At 45.0% G+C, this 13,284-nt stretch overlaps 1 protein-coding gene across 1 annotated transcript; it reads left to right on the plus strand.

The window, feature by feature from the left end:
* The first annotated feature begins 4,605 nt into the window (after nt 1–4,605).
* UTP3 (UTP3 small subunit processome component) lies at nt 4,606–6,200 on the plus strand. The gene is given in 3 exon segments (XM_020988522.2): nt 4,606–5,122; nt 5,125–5,832; nt 5,834–6,200. Coding segments are annotated over 3 exon segments (1,416 nt in total). The 5' UTR covers nt 4,606–4,711; the 3' UTR covers nt 6,131–6,200.
* The last annotated feature ends 7,084 nt before the right edge of the window (nt 6,201–13,284 follow it).

Raw genomic sequence — 13,284 nt, forward strand, 5'->3', positions numbered from 1 at the left:
CCTGCCAGTGCATGCTGGACTCCCCCACAATGAGTGATAAGCTCTCTGCCAAAACCTGCTTGTTAAAACCAACTGTACTTGACTACTGATGGGTTATAACTTGCATTTTGTGTGTTTATTTGGAAACTAATGGAATCATTATGACTTTAATTGTTACACAACAGATGAAACATGTACAAACGGTTTTTCAAAACTTTCTTCTATTCTTCCCTTATACTTCCACTGTGCCCCCTTAGTTTTATTCAGTGCTCCCCAATATTCTCAAAGCTATCACCACCCCCTGCATCATTCCAGTGCCCCCCAGAAGGGGGTAATGCCTACTTTGGGAACCTCTGCTCCATTGGAATGTAGGCTCCTTGAGGGCAAGGACTGTCTTTTTCATTAGTATTCGTATTCTCTGCACTTAGTACTCAGTCAGTCATCAAGCCTGGATCAGTCTTTCTCTCTGTAACAGGGCCTGCCTCCTCCCAAAGCACCTCTACAACCCTTCAGACCTCTGGTGCTGCCCTGTAATCGAGCCTCAACCATCCCTCATCGAGTGGGAAAATTAAGGATTGCTAGTTTCTAGAGGACCAGCTATTGGCACAGTGGACGCATGCCCGGCCTGGAGTCTGGAAGACTCATCTTCATGAGTTCAAAGCCAGCCTCAGACACTTGCTAGCTGTGTGACTGTAGGCAAGTCACTTCACCCTCAGTTTCCTTATCTGTAAAATGAGCTGGAGAAGGAAATGGCAAACAACCTCAATATCTCTGCCAAGAAACCCTAAACAGGGTAACAAAGAGACAGACACGACTGAATCAACTGAAATACAACAAAAAGTTTCTACAGAGTCAATCAACCAAGCAGTATGATGAGCCCCATCTTTCCCAAATGCCTATAAAGTCACTCCAGATGAACAATGCCACCACACAGAGTTGAACCTCCACCATCCCCAAAATCAGAGAAAGAACTCGGGTTCACTGGAAAACTGACTCCCTCCAGACTTTACCAGTCTATATAAATCACAGTATCAAAGAAAGGCAACATATTTAGTCCTTGTTGTTAACAAATTAATAAACATTTGTGCCAGACACTGTGCTAGGGATACCAAGACAAAAAAAAAAGAAAGAAAGAAAGAAAAAAATAATCTCTGCACTCATGGAATTTAAACACTATCTGGGGAAATAACAGTTACACATTTAAGATAACAAGGTAAATACAAACTATTTCAGAAGCAATATAGAAGCACTAATAGTTGGGGGGGGGGGAAGAAACAGGAAAGACCTCCTGTAGATGGTACCTAAGCTGAGCCTTGAAAGGAACCAAGGGACCTCAGAAGCAGCCATGAGAATGAAGTGCACTCCGAGTATTGAGGGCAGCCTAGGCACAGACATAGAGACAGAAGGAATGCCATGTGTGAGAACAGAAAGTAATGGAATCTGATTAGATGAATGGGGGATAGGAAGAATGCATAAAGGGATTAATGTGCAAAATCAATTCCTTAGTAGTAGAGGCTTTTTTAAAAAAATTTTTCCTATGCCCACTGGAAACATCTCCAGAATTTACCTTGCAAAGGCTTTAAGGCACCTAAAACATTCCATTTTATTTAACACATATTCATTAGGCCTGCTACAAGCCATGTTAGACACTAAAGATAGAAAGAAAAAACAAAACACTCCCTTCCCTACATAGTTTTTTTGGCCAGAAATAAAATGTAAGCTCAAACAAAATTGTAAAGAGCTTTAAAAGACAAACATATTAAGTTTTATCAAATGTTTAGAGGCAAACAGAGAGACTGGATCATCTTGAACATTAGGGTGATGTGGTCACACAGTGGAGAGAGACTAAAGACAGAGGGGCCAATTAGAAGGCTATTGCTATAGCTCAGGGGAGATGATCAAGGCTTGAGAGGTGATCGCCAGACTGGTGGGCCATGTGAAAAAGAGGCAGACATGAGATATTGCATAGGTGGAATCTACAAGACTTGGCAAACGACTGCATGACAGGATAAAGGAGTGGAAAGAACTGAGGATAGCACCAAGGTTACGACGGAGGTACCCTCAACAGAAATAGAGAAGGATGGTTTGCCAGAGATGAGCAGAGAGAGAGAGAGAGAGAGAGAGAGAGAGAAGAGAGAGAGAGAGAGAGAGACAGAGAGAGAGACAGAGAGAGACAGAGAGAGAGAGAGAGTGAATTTCATTAAGGACATGTTGGGTTGGAGCTATCCAATGTCCAATAAACAGCTGGTGATGCAGGATGAGGGCCGGATGTATAAATCTGGGAGCCATCTACATATGGATGATATTGAATCCAAGTCACTAAAGGAGTGTGAAGGGAGCCCAGGACAGAGCTTGGATGTATGCCCACACATAAGGGATTTTATCATAGATGATGGAACTACAAAAGTCACTGAGAAAGATCTATCAGTGATGTAAGAGAAAAACTAAAACTGTCATAAAAATCTAGGGAAAAGAGGGTGTCTAGCAGACTGGGGTGATCAACAGTGTTATATGTTACAGAAAAGGCCTGAGAAAGGGTCATTGAATTTTTAATTAATAGATCAATAGTTTGGGGAATTCTCTTAACATCTTGGGAGAGGCAAACCTATTATCAGGGATTGATGATTTAGGGTCAAAGACAAGAGGCCAAACTGATATTTATTATAATGCAAAGGAATCTGCTTTCACTGACAGCTTAGACTACACAATCAGCAGCATTTTGCAGCAACTGAGGATGTAAAAATAAATCATTTCCTAGGAGAGGGAGAGGGAGAGAAAGAAGATGATCAGCTATGGGAGAAAAGGGGAGTATCTGGAATGCAAGTAGCAGAATTTATTATCAAAATAAGAAAAGTCAGTTCAAAGACAGGGGAAAAGGGGGAAGAGAGGAGAAACTTGTACAAATATGAAAGCAGCCCTTTTAGTCTGTTACCCAAGGACAGCAAGCAATTGCTGCCAACAGTGTATGAGACCATTCACTTTACTGGTTCACAGTAAATAGAGGTTAAGGATGTGTTTTTGCTGGAAAAAAAAATTAATAATGAATATGCAGTAGAGAACAGAAACAAGGTCAGTAGGAACGAGAAAATATGAAGATATAAGACAAGTCGTGAATTATAGGGTGTCCCAAGTCAGTGCAGTTTTAAGTGCTATTAAAGCTCACAACTGTCTTAAGACTTCTAAAATATTAAAAAAAACTTTAAGCTTTTTTCTAAGATATTTTAAGCCTTTTTAAGCTATTAAAACTTAAAGTGCACTAAAGCTTTTAATGCAGGGCGGCTAGGTGGTGCAGTGAATAGAGTGCTGCCTCTGCAGCCAGGAAGACCTGAGTTCAAATCGGTCATCAGACACCTACTAGCTGTGTCACTTCACTCAGTGTCCTCATCTGTCAAATGAGCCGGAGAAGGCAATGGCAAACCACTCCGGTATCTTTGCCAAGAAAACCCCAAACAGGGTCGCGAAGAGTCAGATGACTCTAACAACGACAAGACTTTCAAACAACTAAAAATTTTAAGCTATTTTTGGTCTGACACTACTAAAGCTTAAAACATCACTAGAAACTTCTGGGGCAGCCCGCATACTTTAACAGACAGCTGTAAGCAATACAGATTAGTAGCTTCAGGGGCAACCTTCTCTTTTCTGTTCTACTTTATGGGGGGGGAAATCGTCTTTCGGGGGCTGGCCCGATGCAGAATTTCTAAATGTAAACTTTTTTTAAAAGTCGAAAAAGGAGCACGAGAGGATAGTCTCGAGACTAGGGAAAGGGCGGAGGGTTCAAGCCTGGCTTGGGAGCGTGGGTCACCCTGGGCAGTCACTTCCCGTCCCCAGCAGCACCGGCGGGTTGCAGGAGGGGTGGCAACCTGCACTGGTGGAGGGACTCTGGCACTCTCTCCCTCCTCATCTTGGACTCCTTCATTCCCACGGGCCCTAGCTCAATCCCAGCCCCCGCGGGAAGTCTTAATGCCTGCGGCCTCCCTCCGATTGCCTCCTTATCCTGCCCACGGCTCGGTCGTACACAGTGGTTAGCTTGTTGTCAGACTGTAAGCTCCCTGAGGGCAGGAACCGTCTTTGGCCTTGCTCGGTATGTGCAGCGCTTTAATACGGCGCTTGCCACACAGTAGGCGTATAAGCGTTCCCTGACTGACCTCCGGTGACCCACCGGGCCCAGGCCCCGTTCCTTACTTGGGGTCCCCTTCCAGGCGCCTGGAGCACCCCCTCACACTGTGGGTCTTAGTCGGCAGAGGGCGATGCTCCTGCCCTCGGGGAGGAAATCACAGGCTCGGGCCTTTCCCAGAAGCCCGCGGGCCCCCCGGCAACAGCTAAAGGCGCCGCTCGCTGATGGACAGCCGAATGGTCCAATGGCGCGGAAGCGCTAAGCAGGGAGGCGGAAGTCACCCCCCCAGTCCCTCGCCCCGCCGCGACGCAGCGCCGAGCTCTCGCGATGCCCCGCCCTCCTGACGTGACCGTGCGCGCTCGTGCAAGAAGCAGATCCTGCTTCGCCGCCATGCCCATGTGGAGCGCTGTTGGGAGCGCGCCGGAAGTCCGTGACGCTCAAGAGTACGTGGACGGAGATGACGTCCAACGGCCGTCGACGGAAGTGCCCCAGGCGATCTCGCGCCCAAGCATTCTGGGAACGGAAGCGAGGCGGAATCTCTCCCGGACGTCCGGTGTCGGCGCCGCGCGGGAATAGGCTGCTTCTGAGCCACGAGCAGTTCCCGGAGCCGCTGCCGCGATGGTGGGCAAGGCGCGGAAGCGTGGGGTCGCGCAGCGCCGGCCAGCTCGGACCCAGAAAGAGGAGAAGGAGGAGGAGGAGGAGGAAGAGCAGGGACCGCCGCCGTCCCCGGGAGACCCCAGTTACTTCCAGGACCAGGTAGATGCCTTCCATGAGGCGCGGTCGCAGGCGGCTCTGGCGGCCTCGTGGAGCGACGGGGAGAGCGGGGCAGAGGACCCCGAGGAGGAGGAGGAGGTGCTAGGCCTGGACGTGGCCGAGGAGGAGGATGAGGAGGATGAGGACGATGCGGACAGCGTGGGGGGCAGCTCAGCGCTCAGCGAGGCGGACGACGCCGACGCCGACCCCAGCCTGTCGTGGGGCCGGAGGAAGAACCTCTACTACGACACGGACTACCGGGCCGCCAAGGGCCGGGGGGGCGGCAGAGCCAGCAGGAGGCCGAGCAGGAGGAGCGGGAGGAGGAGGAGGAGGCGCAGCTCATCCAGCGGCGCCTGGCCCAGGCCCTGCACGAAGACGACTTCGGCCTGAGCTGGGTGCAGGCCTTCGGCGAGGCGTCCCAGGCCCAGCCCCGGGCCGAGGAGGCCCGCACCCGCGTGGTCGCGGACCCGCAGAGGCTGCCGGCCAAGGAGAAGCTGAAGCTGCTGCGCAGGGAGTCCCCGGAGCTGCTGGAGCTGATCGAGGACCTGAAGGCCAAGCTGAGGGAGCTGAGGGACGAGCTGGAGCCGCTGCTGCGCCTGACCGAGGCGGGGGTGGTGCCGCCCGGGAAGGGCAGCCGCTACCTGCGGACCAAGTACAGCCTCTACCTGCACTACTGCTCCAACATCTGCTTCTACCTGGTGCTCAAGGCCCGGCGCGCCCCCGTGCACGGGCACCCCGTCATCGAGAGGCTCGTCACCTACCGGAACCTGATCAACCGGCTGGCCCTGGTGGACCGCAGACTGTCCGGGGAGGTCCGCCGGCTGCTGTCGCCGGGCGCTGCGGCCAGCAGAGGGACCGCGGACCCGAAAAGGAGGCCCAAGCCGAAGCTCCCTTCCAAGGTTCCCGCGGTGAGTGCAGCCCCAGGCCCCGAGGATGACTCCGACGTGGACGAGGAAGCCGCTCGGAAGCAGTACAGAGAGGTGGAAAGAGAGAGTGAAACTGAAGAGGAAGAAAGAGGAGGCGGCCGAGGGCCGGGAGGGAGAGGCGCCCGAAGAGCCGAATGCAAAGAGAGCCATTACCTACCAGATTGCCAAAAATAAGGGACTCACGCCCCGAAGGAAGAAAGTGGACAGGAACCCCAGAGTGAAACATCGGGAGAAGTTCAGGAGAGCCAAAATCAGGAGAAGGGGTCAGGTGCGTCCGGTTCGCACGGAAGAATACAGATATGCCGGTGAACTGTCTGGCATTCGTGCTGGAGTGAAAAAGAGCGTAAAGTTGAAATAAAGTTAGTTTGCTTAGTTTAAGCTCTAAGCAATGTATTTTGAACCAATAAATTTCTCATTCTAGTTACGAACCAATTTTCCTTTTTAACTTTCGAGGACGTAGCCTTGTAAAAACAAAAATGAATTTTTCACCTTGGTCAAGTAATTTCTGGTTATTGTTGGCCTCCTGTCTGCCTGGGTTAATTCCTTGTCAAAATGTACGTTGTTTATTGTTTCCAGGAAAGAAAGTCTTATTCAGGATCTGGTTTCTGAAGGTTCAGTTTGTAATTATTTGGACAAGTTGATTGCAGTGTGGCCAATAATCGCTCTATGGGCTTTGCATGAGGGATGAGAGTTTTTTTTCCCAGACATAACCATTTATTTAACAGTTAGGCTAAATAAATTCCATAGATATTAATGTTAAAGCAAAAGGCACAATAAATCACAGTGCATACATAAAGCTATGTCATGCTCTCTTAATACACACCATAATCTGCTATTAAATGTGCACGAAAAAACAATTTTCAAATGTCCACATTCCGACGTGGACAGTTTGAGACTGAAAATGAGCTGTGCATAATTTTTAAATACTACAGCACCTCACCTGAGAGATGGTGAAAACTAGATACACATTAGAGGAATTTCAGAGAAGCAAACAGACATGGGAGTTAAACACATGGGCATAAAGGATAAGATTGAAGGTAATGGGGCCTTATTTTTTTATACATGGACAAGGGATTTTTATCAGGTTTTCCCATGTCTTGTCCATAATTGGCTACCTGGCCATTTACTTAATCTCACCCTTACAAAAAGGAAAAAAAAAATTTTAATGTCTCCCCTACTCAGTTTTTTTGCTACACCTAACATTCTACTACTTCACTTCTTTGGAATGATTATTTCCTTCTGCAGGCATCCTATGTCTTAAAACACAAATAGCTTTGAAAAGCTAGTTCACCTTATTGTAAATTTAGTTTTGTCAAACCAAAGGTTTCTTTGGTTAGGGTGGTGGCTGAAAATAAGCATCATTTATGAACTAGTTTTATAAGGTATCTGCTTAAAATCAAAAAGCTCCAAAAGCTGTATGTGTTTTGTAAATAACTATTCACCTTGGGTAAGTCAATGTTTAGCAAGTAGGAAGGAAGCTGATTTAACTTGCATTAGTACTTTTGTAGCTCAGGGTGGAGTTGAGGGGTAAAGGAAGGGAAGTGGGTATTTACTAGCAAGGTAGAGAGCTTACTTATTAAGTGGGGGTTCTGACCTGTTATTATCCATTAACCTTAATAACAGATGGGGCATAAATGATAATGGTTGCTAACGAATGCAGTTTGAGTCTGATTTGGGATGTTCAAAATGGGGATGTTTTTAAAAGAGGGGAGATGATGTAATCATTCTGGCCTCAAGTATTAATTTGCTCTTCTTGGGAATGTGAGGATAAAAAAAATTACTACATGCAAAAATACTAAGTGAGTGAAATTATTATATACCCAGAAAAGAGTTTTGGAGGAGAGTCATAAGATTACAGATTTATAGCTGCAAGGGCCCTCAGGGCATCTGATCCAGCCACCTCACTTTTCAGATCAGGAAACTGAGGCCTAGAGAAATTAAAATAGACTTGCCTGAAGTCCCACAGGTAGTAAATGGCAGGGGTGGGATGCTAATTCATGTCTTCTGGTTCCAAATCCACTGTTCTTTATTCTATACCACTCTTCCTCCCCACTTGGGATTGGATAATAAGAGAGAAGGAATGAGTAAGATGAAGTGAAGTTGGTGGTGGTGTAGTTACTGTCTCAGCCAAAACTCTTATCATCAGAAGGACTTTAAAGAAGCATCCCGCATTATACCTGGAGGAGCATGAAGAAGAGAAGTACACGTTGTTCACGTCTAAAACAAAGAAGGTAGAAAAAAATTAGTCACATTCAGGATCTAGTTACGTTCTTTCACTGACTTCATGGCATTTTCTGACATTAATTTGTTAGTTTTTAGAATGTTGCTGGAATATAATCAGTATGCTGACCAGTCTTCCTGTTCACCCAAATCCATGTCTGACTTGGGGACATGTTCCCCTTGCCTCATTTCTTCATTATCATCTTCAACTTGTGTGACCTGTATCTTTACCTCAGCCTTCCACAGGTATGGTCCTATCTTAGATAACTGACAAGACAGCCATCATTTTGATTTCCCCTCTCTTGATAATTTTCTCTTCCTCTGCCTTATTCCTTCTAAATCTGATCTCCAAGTTCCCTATGATCTGCCATGCCTGCCTGTACCCCCTCATCCTTCAGATCAATAACATTGTACAGCACTCCTGCCCTCATTGTCCTACCACTCTTCACACCCTACCAATCCAGTGCTCTTGGGGCACTCAGCTGAGCCCTTGGTACTACGTGGCAAGCAGTTCCTTAATTGATTCACACTCTTTGGTTGTTCCAGATCTTAATTGTAAGACCTCAGTACTACGTCAAATCCACCTGTTTCCCAGTAGACATCAAACCACTACTGGGAGAAAAAAAAATCAACCATCTCTCATAAGTTTCCCTCATCCCACCCATAAACCCCTTTACATCTTCACTCATCTCCCATTTTACTTGTCTCTGAGGCAAAGGTGGTACTTCTTGCCAAGACAAATCCTCTTCCCCATGCTCTTTATCGTGCATCATTCCTGCTCTCATTTTCTGTTTTTCTCTGCTGGCTCTTTTCTCACTGTCAATAAACATAATTATCTGCGCTATCTTTTAAGCAACCTTTATCCTTGTCCTTGATAGCTTTCAAGTTGTCCTAGATCTCCTTTTCACTGCCAAACTTTTAAAAAGCCTGGATCTATGGGTTTTTTTACCACATACTTCCTTCCCATCCCCTTCAATCTGGCTTTTTAGCTCTCCAGGGTAAGCAATAAAAGCAATCTCTTAACTGCTAAATCCAGTGGCTTTTTTTTTGAGTTTTGTCACTTTTGATGCTGTCACACACCCCCACTCCCCACCTCACCCCTTTTTCTGGATACTCTCCCCTGGCTTCTGTAACTTGACTTTGTCTTCCCACCTGTCTCACTATATTTTGTCAGGCTGTTGTGCCAGGTTTTCATCCCATCTCACAAGGAATGTTGCCTTGGCTTGGATTTATTTCTCTATGTGCATTCTTTTTCCCTGCTGGTCTCTGCTCCCATGGGTTCAAGCATCCTGTTCCATGCATATTCCCAAATATCTATACCTAAGTATCTCCTGGATAAGTTTCTTAATCCCATTGCAGTTTAGAGCTTGGCCTCACATTTCACTGTAAAGTTTTCCTCGCTTAAGATTGTTTCTTTATCTTTCTGGAACTTCCATCTTTCACATTTTTCAACATTTCAAAATAGAGAAATATTAAGGCCTAGTAAATATCTGACTCTCAGCTATGACCTTGCTAATCTTATTAACGTGCCCACAGCACCTGCTGACCAGTCTGTGACATTCTCAGGAATTTTCCTTTACTAATTTCTGAATATTACTGATCACTGAACCCTCGTATCAGGACACCCAAGCTAGCTTGGGTCCCTGCTTTCAGAGATATGTGACACCTGATCCCAATAAATTCTGTTTTCTATCACCCTAAAATAGAATCAAAATGAGATGTCTGATTCTAGTACCTATTTTCTTCCTGTTACCCCATGTAAGCCATACTGAAGATGAAGCAAGGTTATTTATTTACAAGCGAACAGAATATATCAAAGCAGAAAAAATATATAACGTAATTAGAAATGTGCTTGAAAATTTTTTATGTAACCCAGACTGAGTAAAATATAGCTCGCTTTAGTTAGAATTCTCTTGCCCTGGAGTTCTCTACTCCTTTCCCCCCCAAACATACAAGATGCTGCCTTTGCGAGATCTCCATGAGAATGCTGACTAACGTTAGTCCTAGAACACTACCAGGTCATTGAGTCTGTGGCTGTCCTTCATGCTACACATCTAATCTGTTGCCAACTGTCTTTGTCTTACCCTTCTCCACATCGTATCTCCTTCCTCTTCATTCACCACTACTACCTAAGGTCATTCCCCAGTTCAAGAACATTCTTTTGCTCCCTATTGCTTACAGGAAAAAGTAAAACTCAAGTCTTTGCAAGACCCTAAACAATCTAGTACCTCCTTCCCTTTCTATTTTATTCCTTAAGAGCTAAGTGAATTACTAATTAGCATGTGTGTAAGACTATGCACCACTGAAGGGGCTGGGGCATTTCGCCACCTCCCTTTCCACTATGGATCCCCTGTGCTCTGGATCCACGTACGGTCACTAATCAGTTCTGGCCTTTAATGAAACGGGCTAACCTCCTTTTCTCACACTTTAGATCCTTTACATTCCATGCCTCAGAACCCTAGGAAATTTGCCTAAAGTTTAGGTTTGGCTCCTGATTAAAGTACCCCACAAAATGTCTAATATCAGGGATGAGACAGCTATTTATTTTTTCTACACAAAAGAAATGCTAAACACAGACACAGAAGTACATAATAAAGAATTTTAAAAGGAAATAGAAACTCTAGTAATACTCTCACAGAAGGTTGATGCATCAAGATGTGATTCAGTTTGCTGGCCTCCAGAACAGACCTTTTACATTTCACATTAGGTCTGAGTTGTGCAAACAGTCTCTTCCAGGTTTGTGTCCTCTAGCAAGCCAGGCCAGCTTTTCCCCTTGTTAGTGGTCTTTCTCACCAGGTAGAAAACCCCTTTGCTGCCAGGTAGCCAATATTTTCCTGGAAGTGGCCGGGGCACAGAATCAGCATGCCACAAGCCATTCTCCAATCCAATGCCTGCCATTCTTTCCCTCAGTTAGACATTTGCTGTCTTCAGCAAATAAAGTAGGATACAATTGGTGTGTTTGTCTATCTTCTCAATTCTGGAAAGTTCTCTAGGATCCTACAGAGGCTTATCTATGCGTTGTTCTTTCAAGTTCCTTCCCCAGTGTCTTTCAATAAAGATTCCTAAATACTGGCTCTGAAGTCAAGAGGACCTGAGTTCAAATCGGGCCTCAGACCAAACACTTGACACTTACTAGCTGTGTGACCCTGAGCAAGTCACTTAACCTCAATTGCCTAAAAAAAAAAATTTTTTTAATAAAGATTCCTAAAAGGTCTCAGGGGCTCCTAATGCCATATAAACAGACCCATAAATTCATTTAGCATAGTACTTAACCAATGGAAATACGTACAGACCAATCATGCATTTATGTTAACTGTATTTTATCTTAGTACCTGCTTGTAAAGAAAGACTAAGTGAAAAGCAATGTAAAATATAAACAGGGAAGCCTTGGAATAAATCCCTACTGGGTTGGGTAGAAAGGAGAAAACAAATGGAGTCACTTCCTTTTTAAGATCCACTGGGTCAGAAACCTTTCCAGTTCAGAGGAAAACAAAGGGAAACAAGTCCTTCAGCCCTGAGCTATTTTCTTGGACGTGGCCTGAGCATAGGATCAATACTCCATGAGGTGCACTCTGATCTAACTCTAAGCTACACTTGAATAATCCGAGCTGCTTCCTTAGCCTAGAGGGACAATAATATGGTCATATTAGTGATATTAATTCCAAGGAAAGGAATTGTGCTTTCATTATATGCCAGGGAAAAAAAATGTCTAGGGATGGTTCTGGTAGACCCATTTCTGGCTCTCTTTACAGAAATAATGGTTTATATGGAATTCAGAAAACACAATGGGAGAGTGGAATCTAGTATGAATTGAAAATGAAAAGCTGTTTAGGATGGGCTGAATTAACATCCTGTTTTAATTCCTTTCTTCTCTGAGCTGTTTTGAGATGGGCAATTTACAATGAAGAGTATGGCATCTGAGATACCACACTCTCCTGGTTTTTTCCTCCTACCTGTAACTTGTTCTTTCAATCTTACTCATCTTCTTGGTTCCATGGGTGACTTCCATGTATGATTTAACTCCCAGATGTATTCTTCCTGAACTGCCCTGTCTCCAAATCACAGAATCAGAAGAGACCTCAGAGGCATCTAGTCCAACTTATAGCTGAATAAGAGTTCCCTCTATACCGCACAAGTCTCCTTTGCTCTGATTTCCTGTAGGAAGTCTCTTACCAGCAACTCGAACCCAACATGTCCAACATGTGAGTATCTTTCACAAAAGAACCTACTCTTCCTCCTCGATTCACTATTTCTGTAAGTGGCACCACCAGTCATCCAATCTCCCAAGTACAGAATGTTTTCCCCCTGTTTTCCTAGCCAGTTACCTCCTCCCACCCATTCTACCTCCACCATCACTTTCAGGCATGCTCTTCTGGATTTCCTCTGCCCAGCACCCTGGTACAGGTCTGATGACCACAACACCCACCCAACGGGTCTTCCCACCTGCTCTTCCTATCCAAGCCAACCTTCATGACACTGATAAATTAATCTTCCTTCCTTATGCATAGATCTAGCTAAGTCACTGCTCACCCAATGAGTAAATTTTTAGATTCTGTTTCTGATCATTTAAGGTCCTCTAAATCTGGTAGCCTGACATTTCCTGACTTAATTTTGTACTCCTATGCATTCTACATTCCTACCAAATTGGAATCATTACTAGCCCCTTCCCATCCCAACCCCTCCCCCTCTTTCCACCAAACATACACAAAGCCCTCTCAATTTCCTGCCTAAATGTCTTTGTTCAGTCTATTCCCCATGCCTGGAGTATCCTTCTTATATACCCTTAGCCTACTCATTAAAACACACACACACATACACACACACTCACTCACTCTTCTGAAGGATCCCACCTCATCCCAGCTTTCTGTGATCCAACCCCAAACAATGATGACCCTACTCAATTTCATGTAATATTTTGCTTTCACTACTCTTACGAACCTATGTATTTTGCATAGTAGTTTTCTGTGAACATGTCAAATCACTTTCCTTAAAATCATGTAAGGTTTAAGTATTCCTATTTTTTTTTCCAAATGAGGAAACAGCATAAGAACATGAGCTTCCTGGGGCTGGGACGGATGTTGCTTTTTATTTATATTTCTACATCCTAGCACAAGACAAACACTTAATAAATGTTTATTGATAGATTGATTTATGTTGAGTACTTGGTTTAGATCCAGCCTCTACCCCTAAACTAGCCATGTGGATTTAGGTAGGTCATTTAACCTGGCTCAGGCTAAATTTCTTCATTTGTAAAATGAAGGAGTTGGACAAGATGACCTTTAAGGCTTCTTC

Source organism: Phascolarctos cinereus, unplaced genomic scaffold (assembly GCF_003287225.1).
Source record: "Phascolarctos cinereus isolate Bilbo 61053 unplaced genomic scaffold, phaCin_HiC Scaffold_9;HRSCAF=440, whole genome shotgun sequence".
Lineage (NCBI taxonomy): Eukaryota > Metazoa > Chordata > Mammalia > Diprotodontia > Phascolarctidae > Phascolarctos > Phascolarctos cinereus.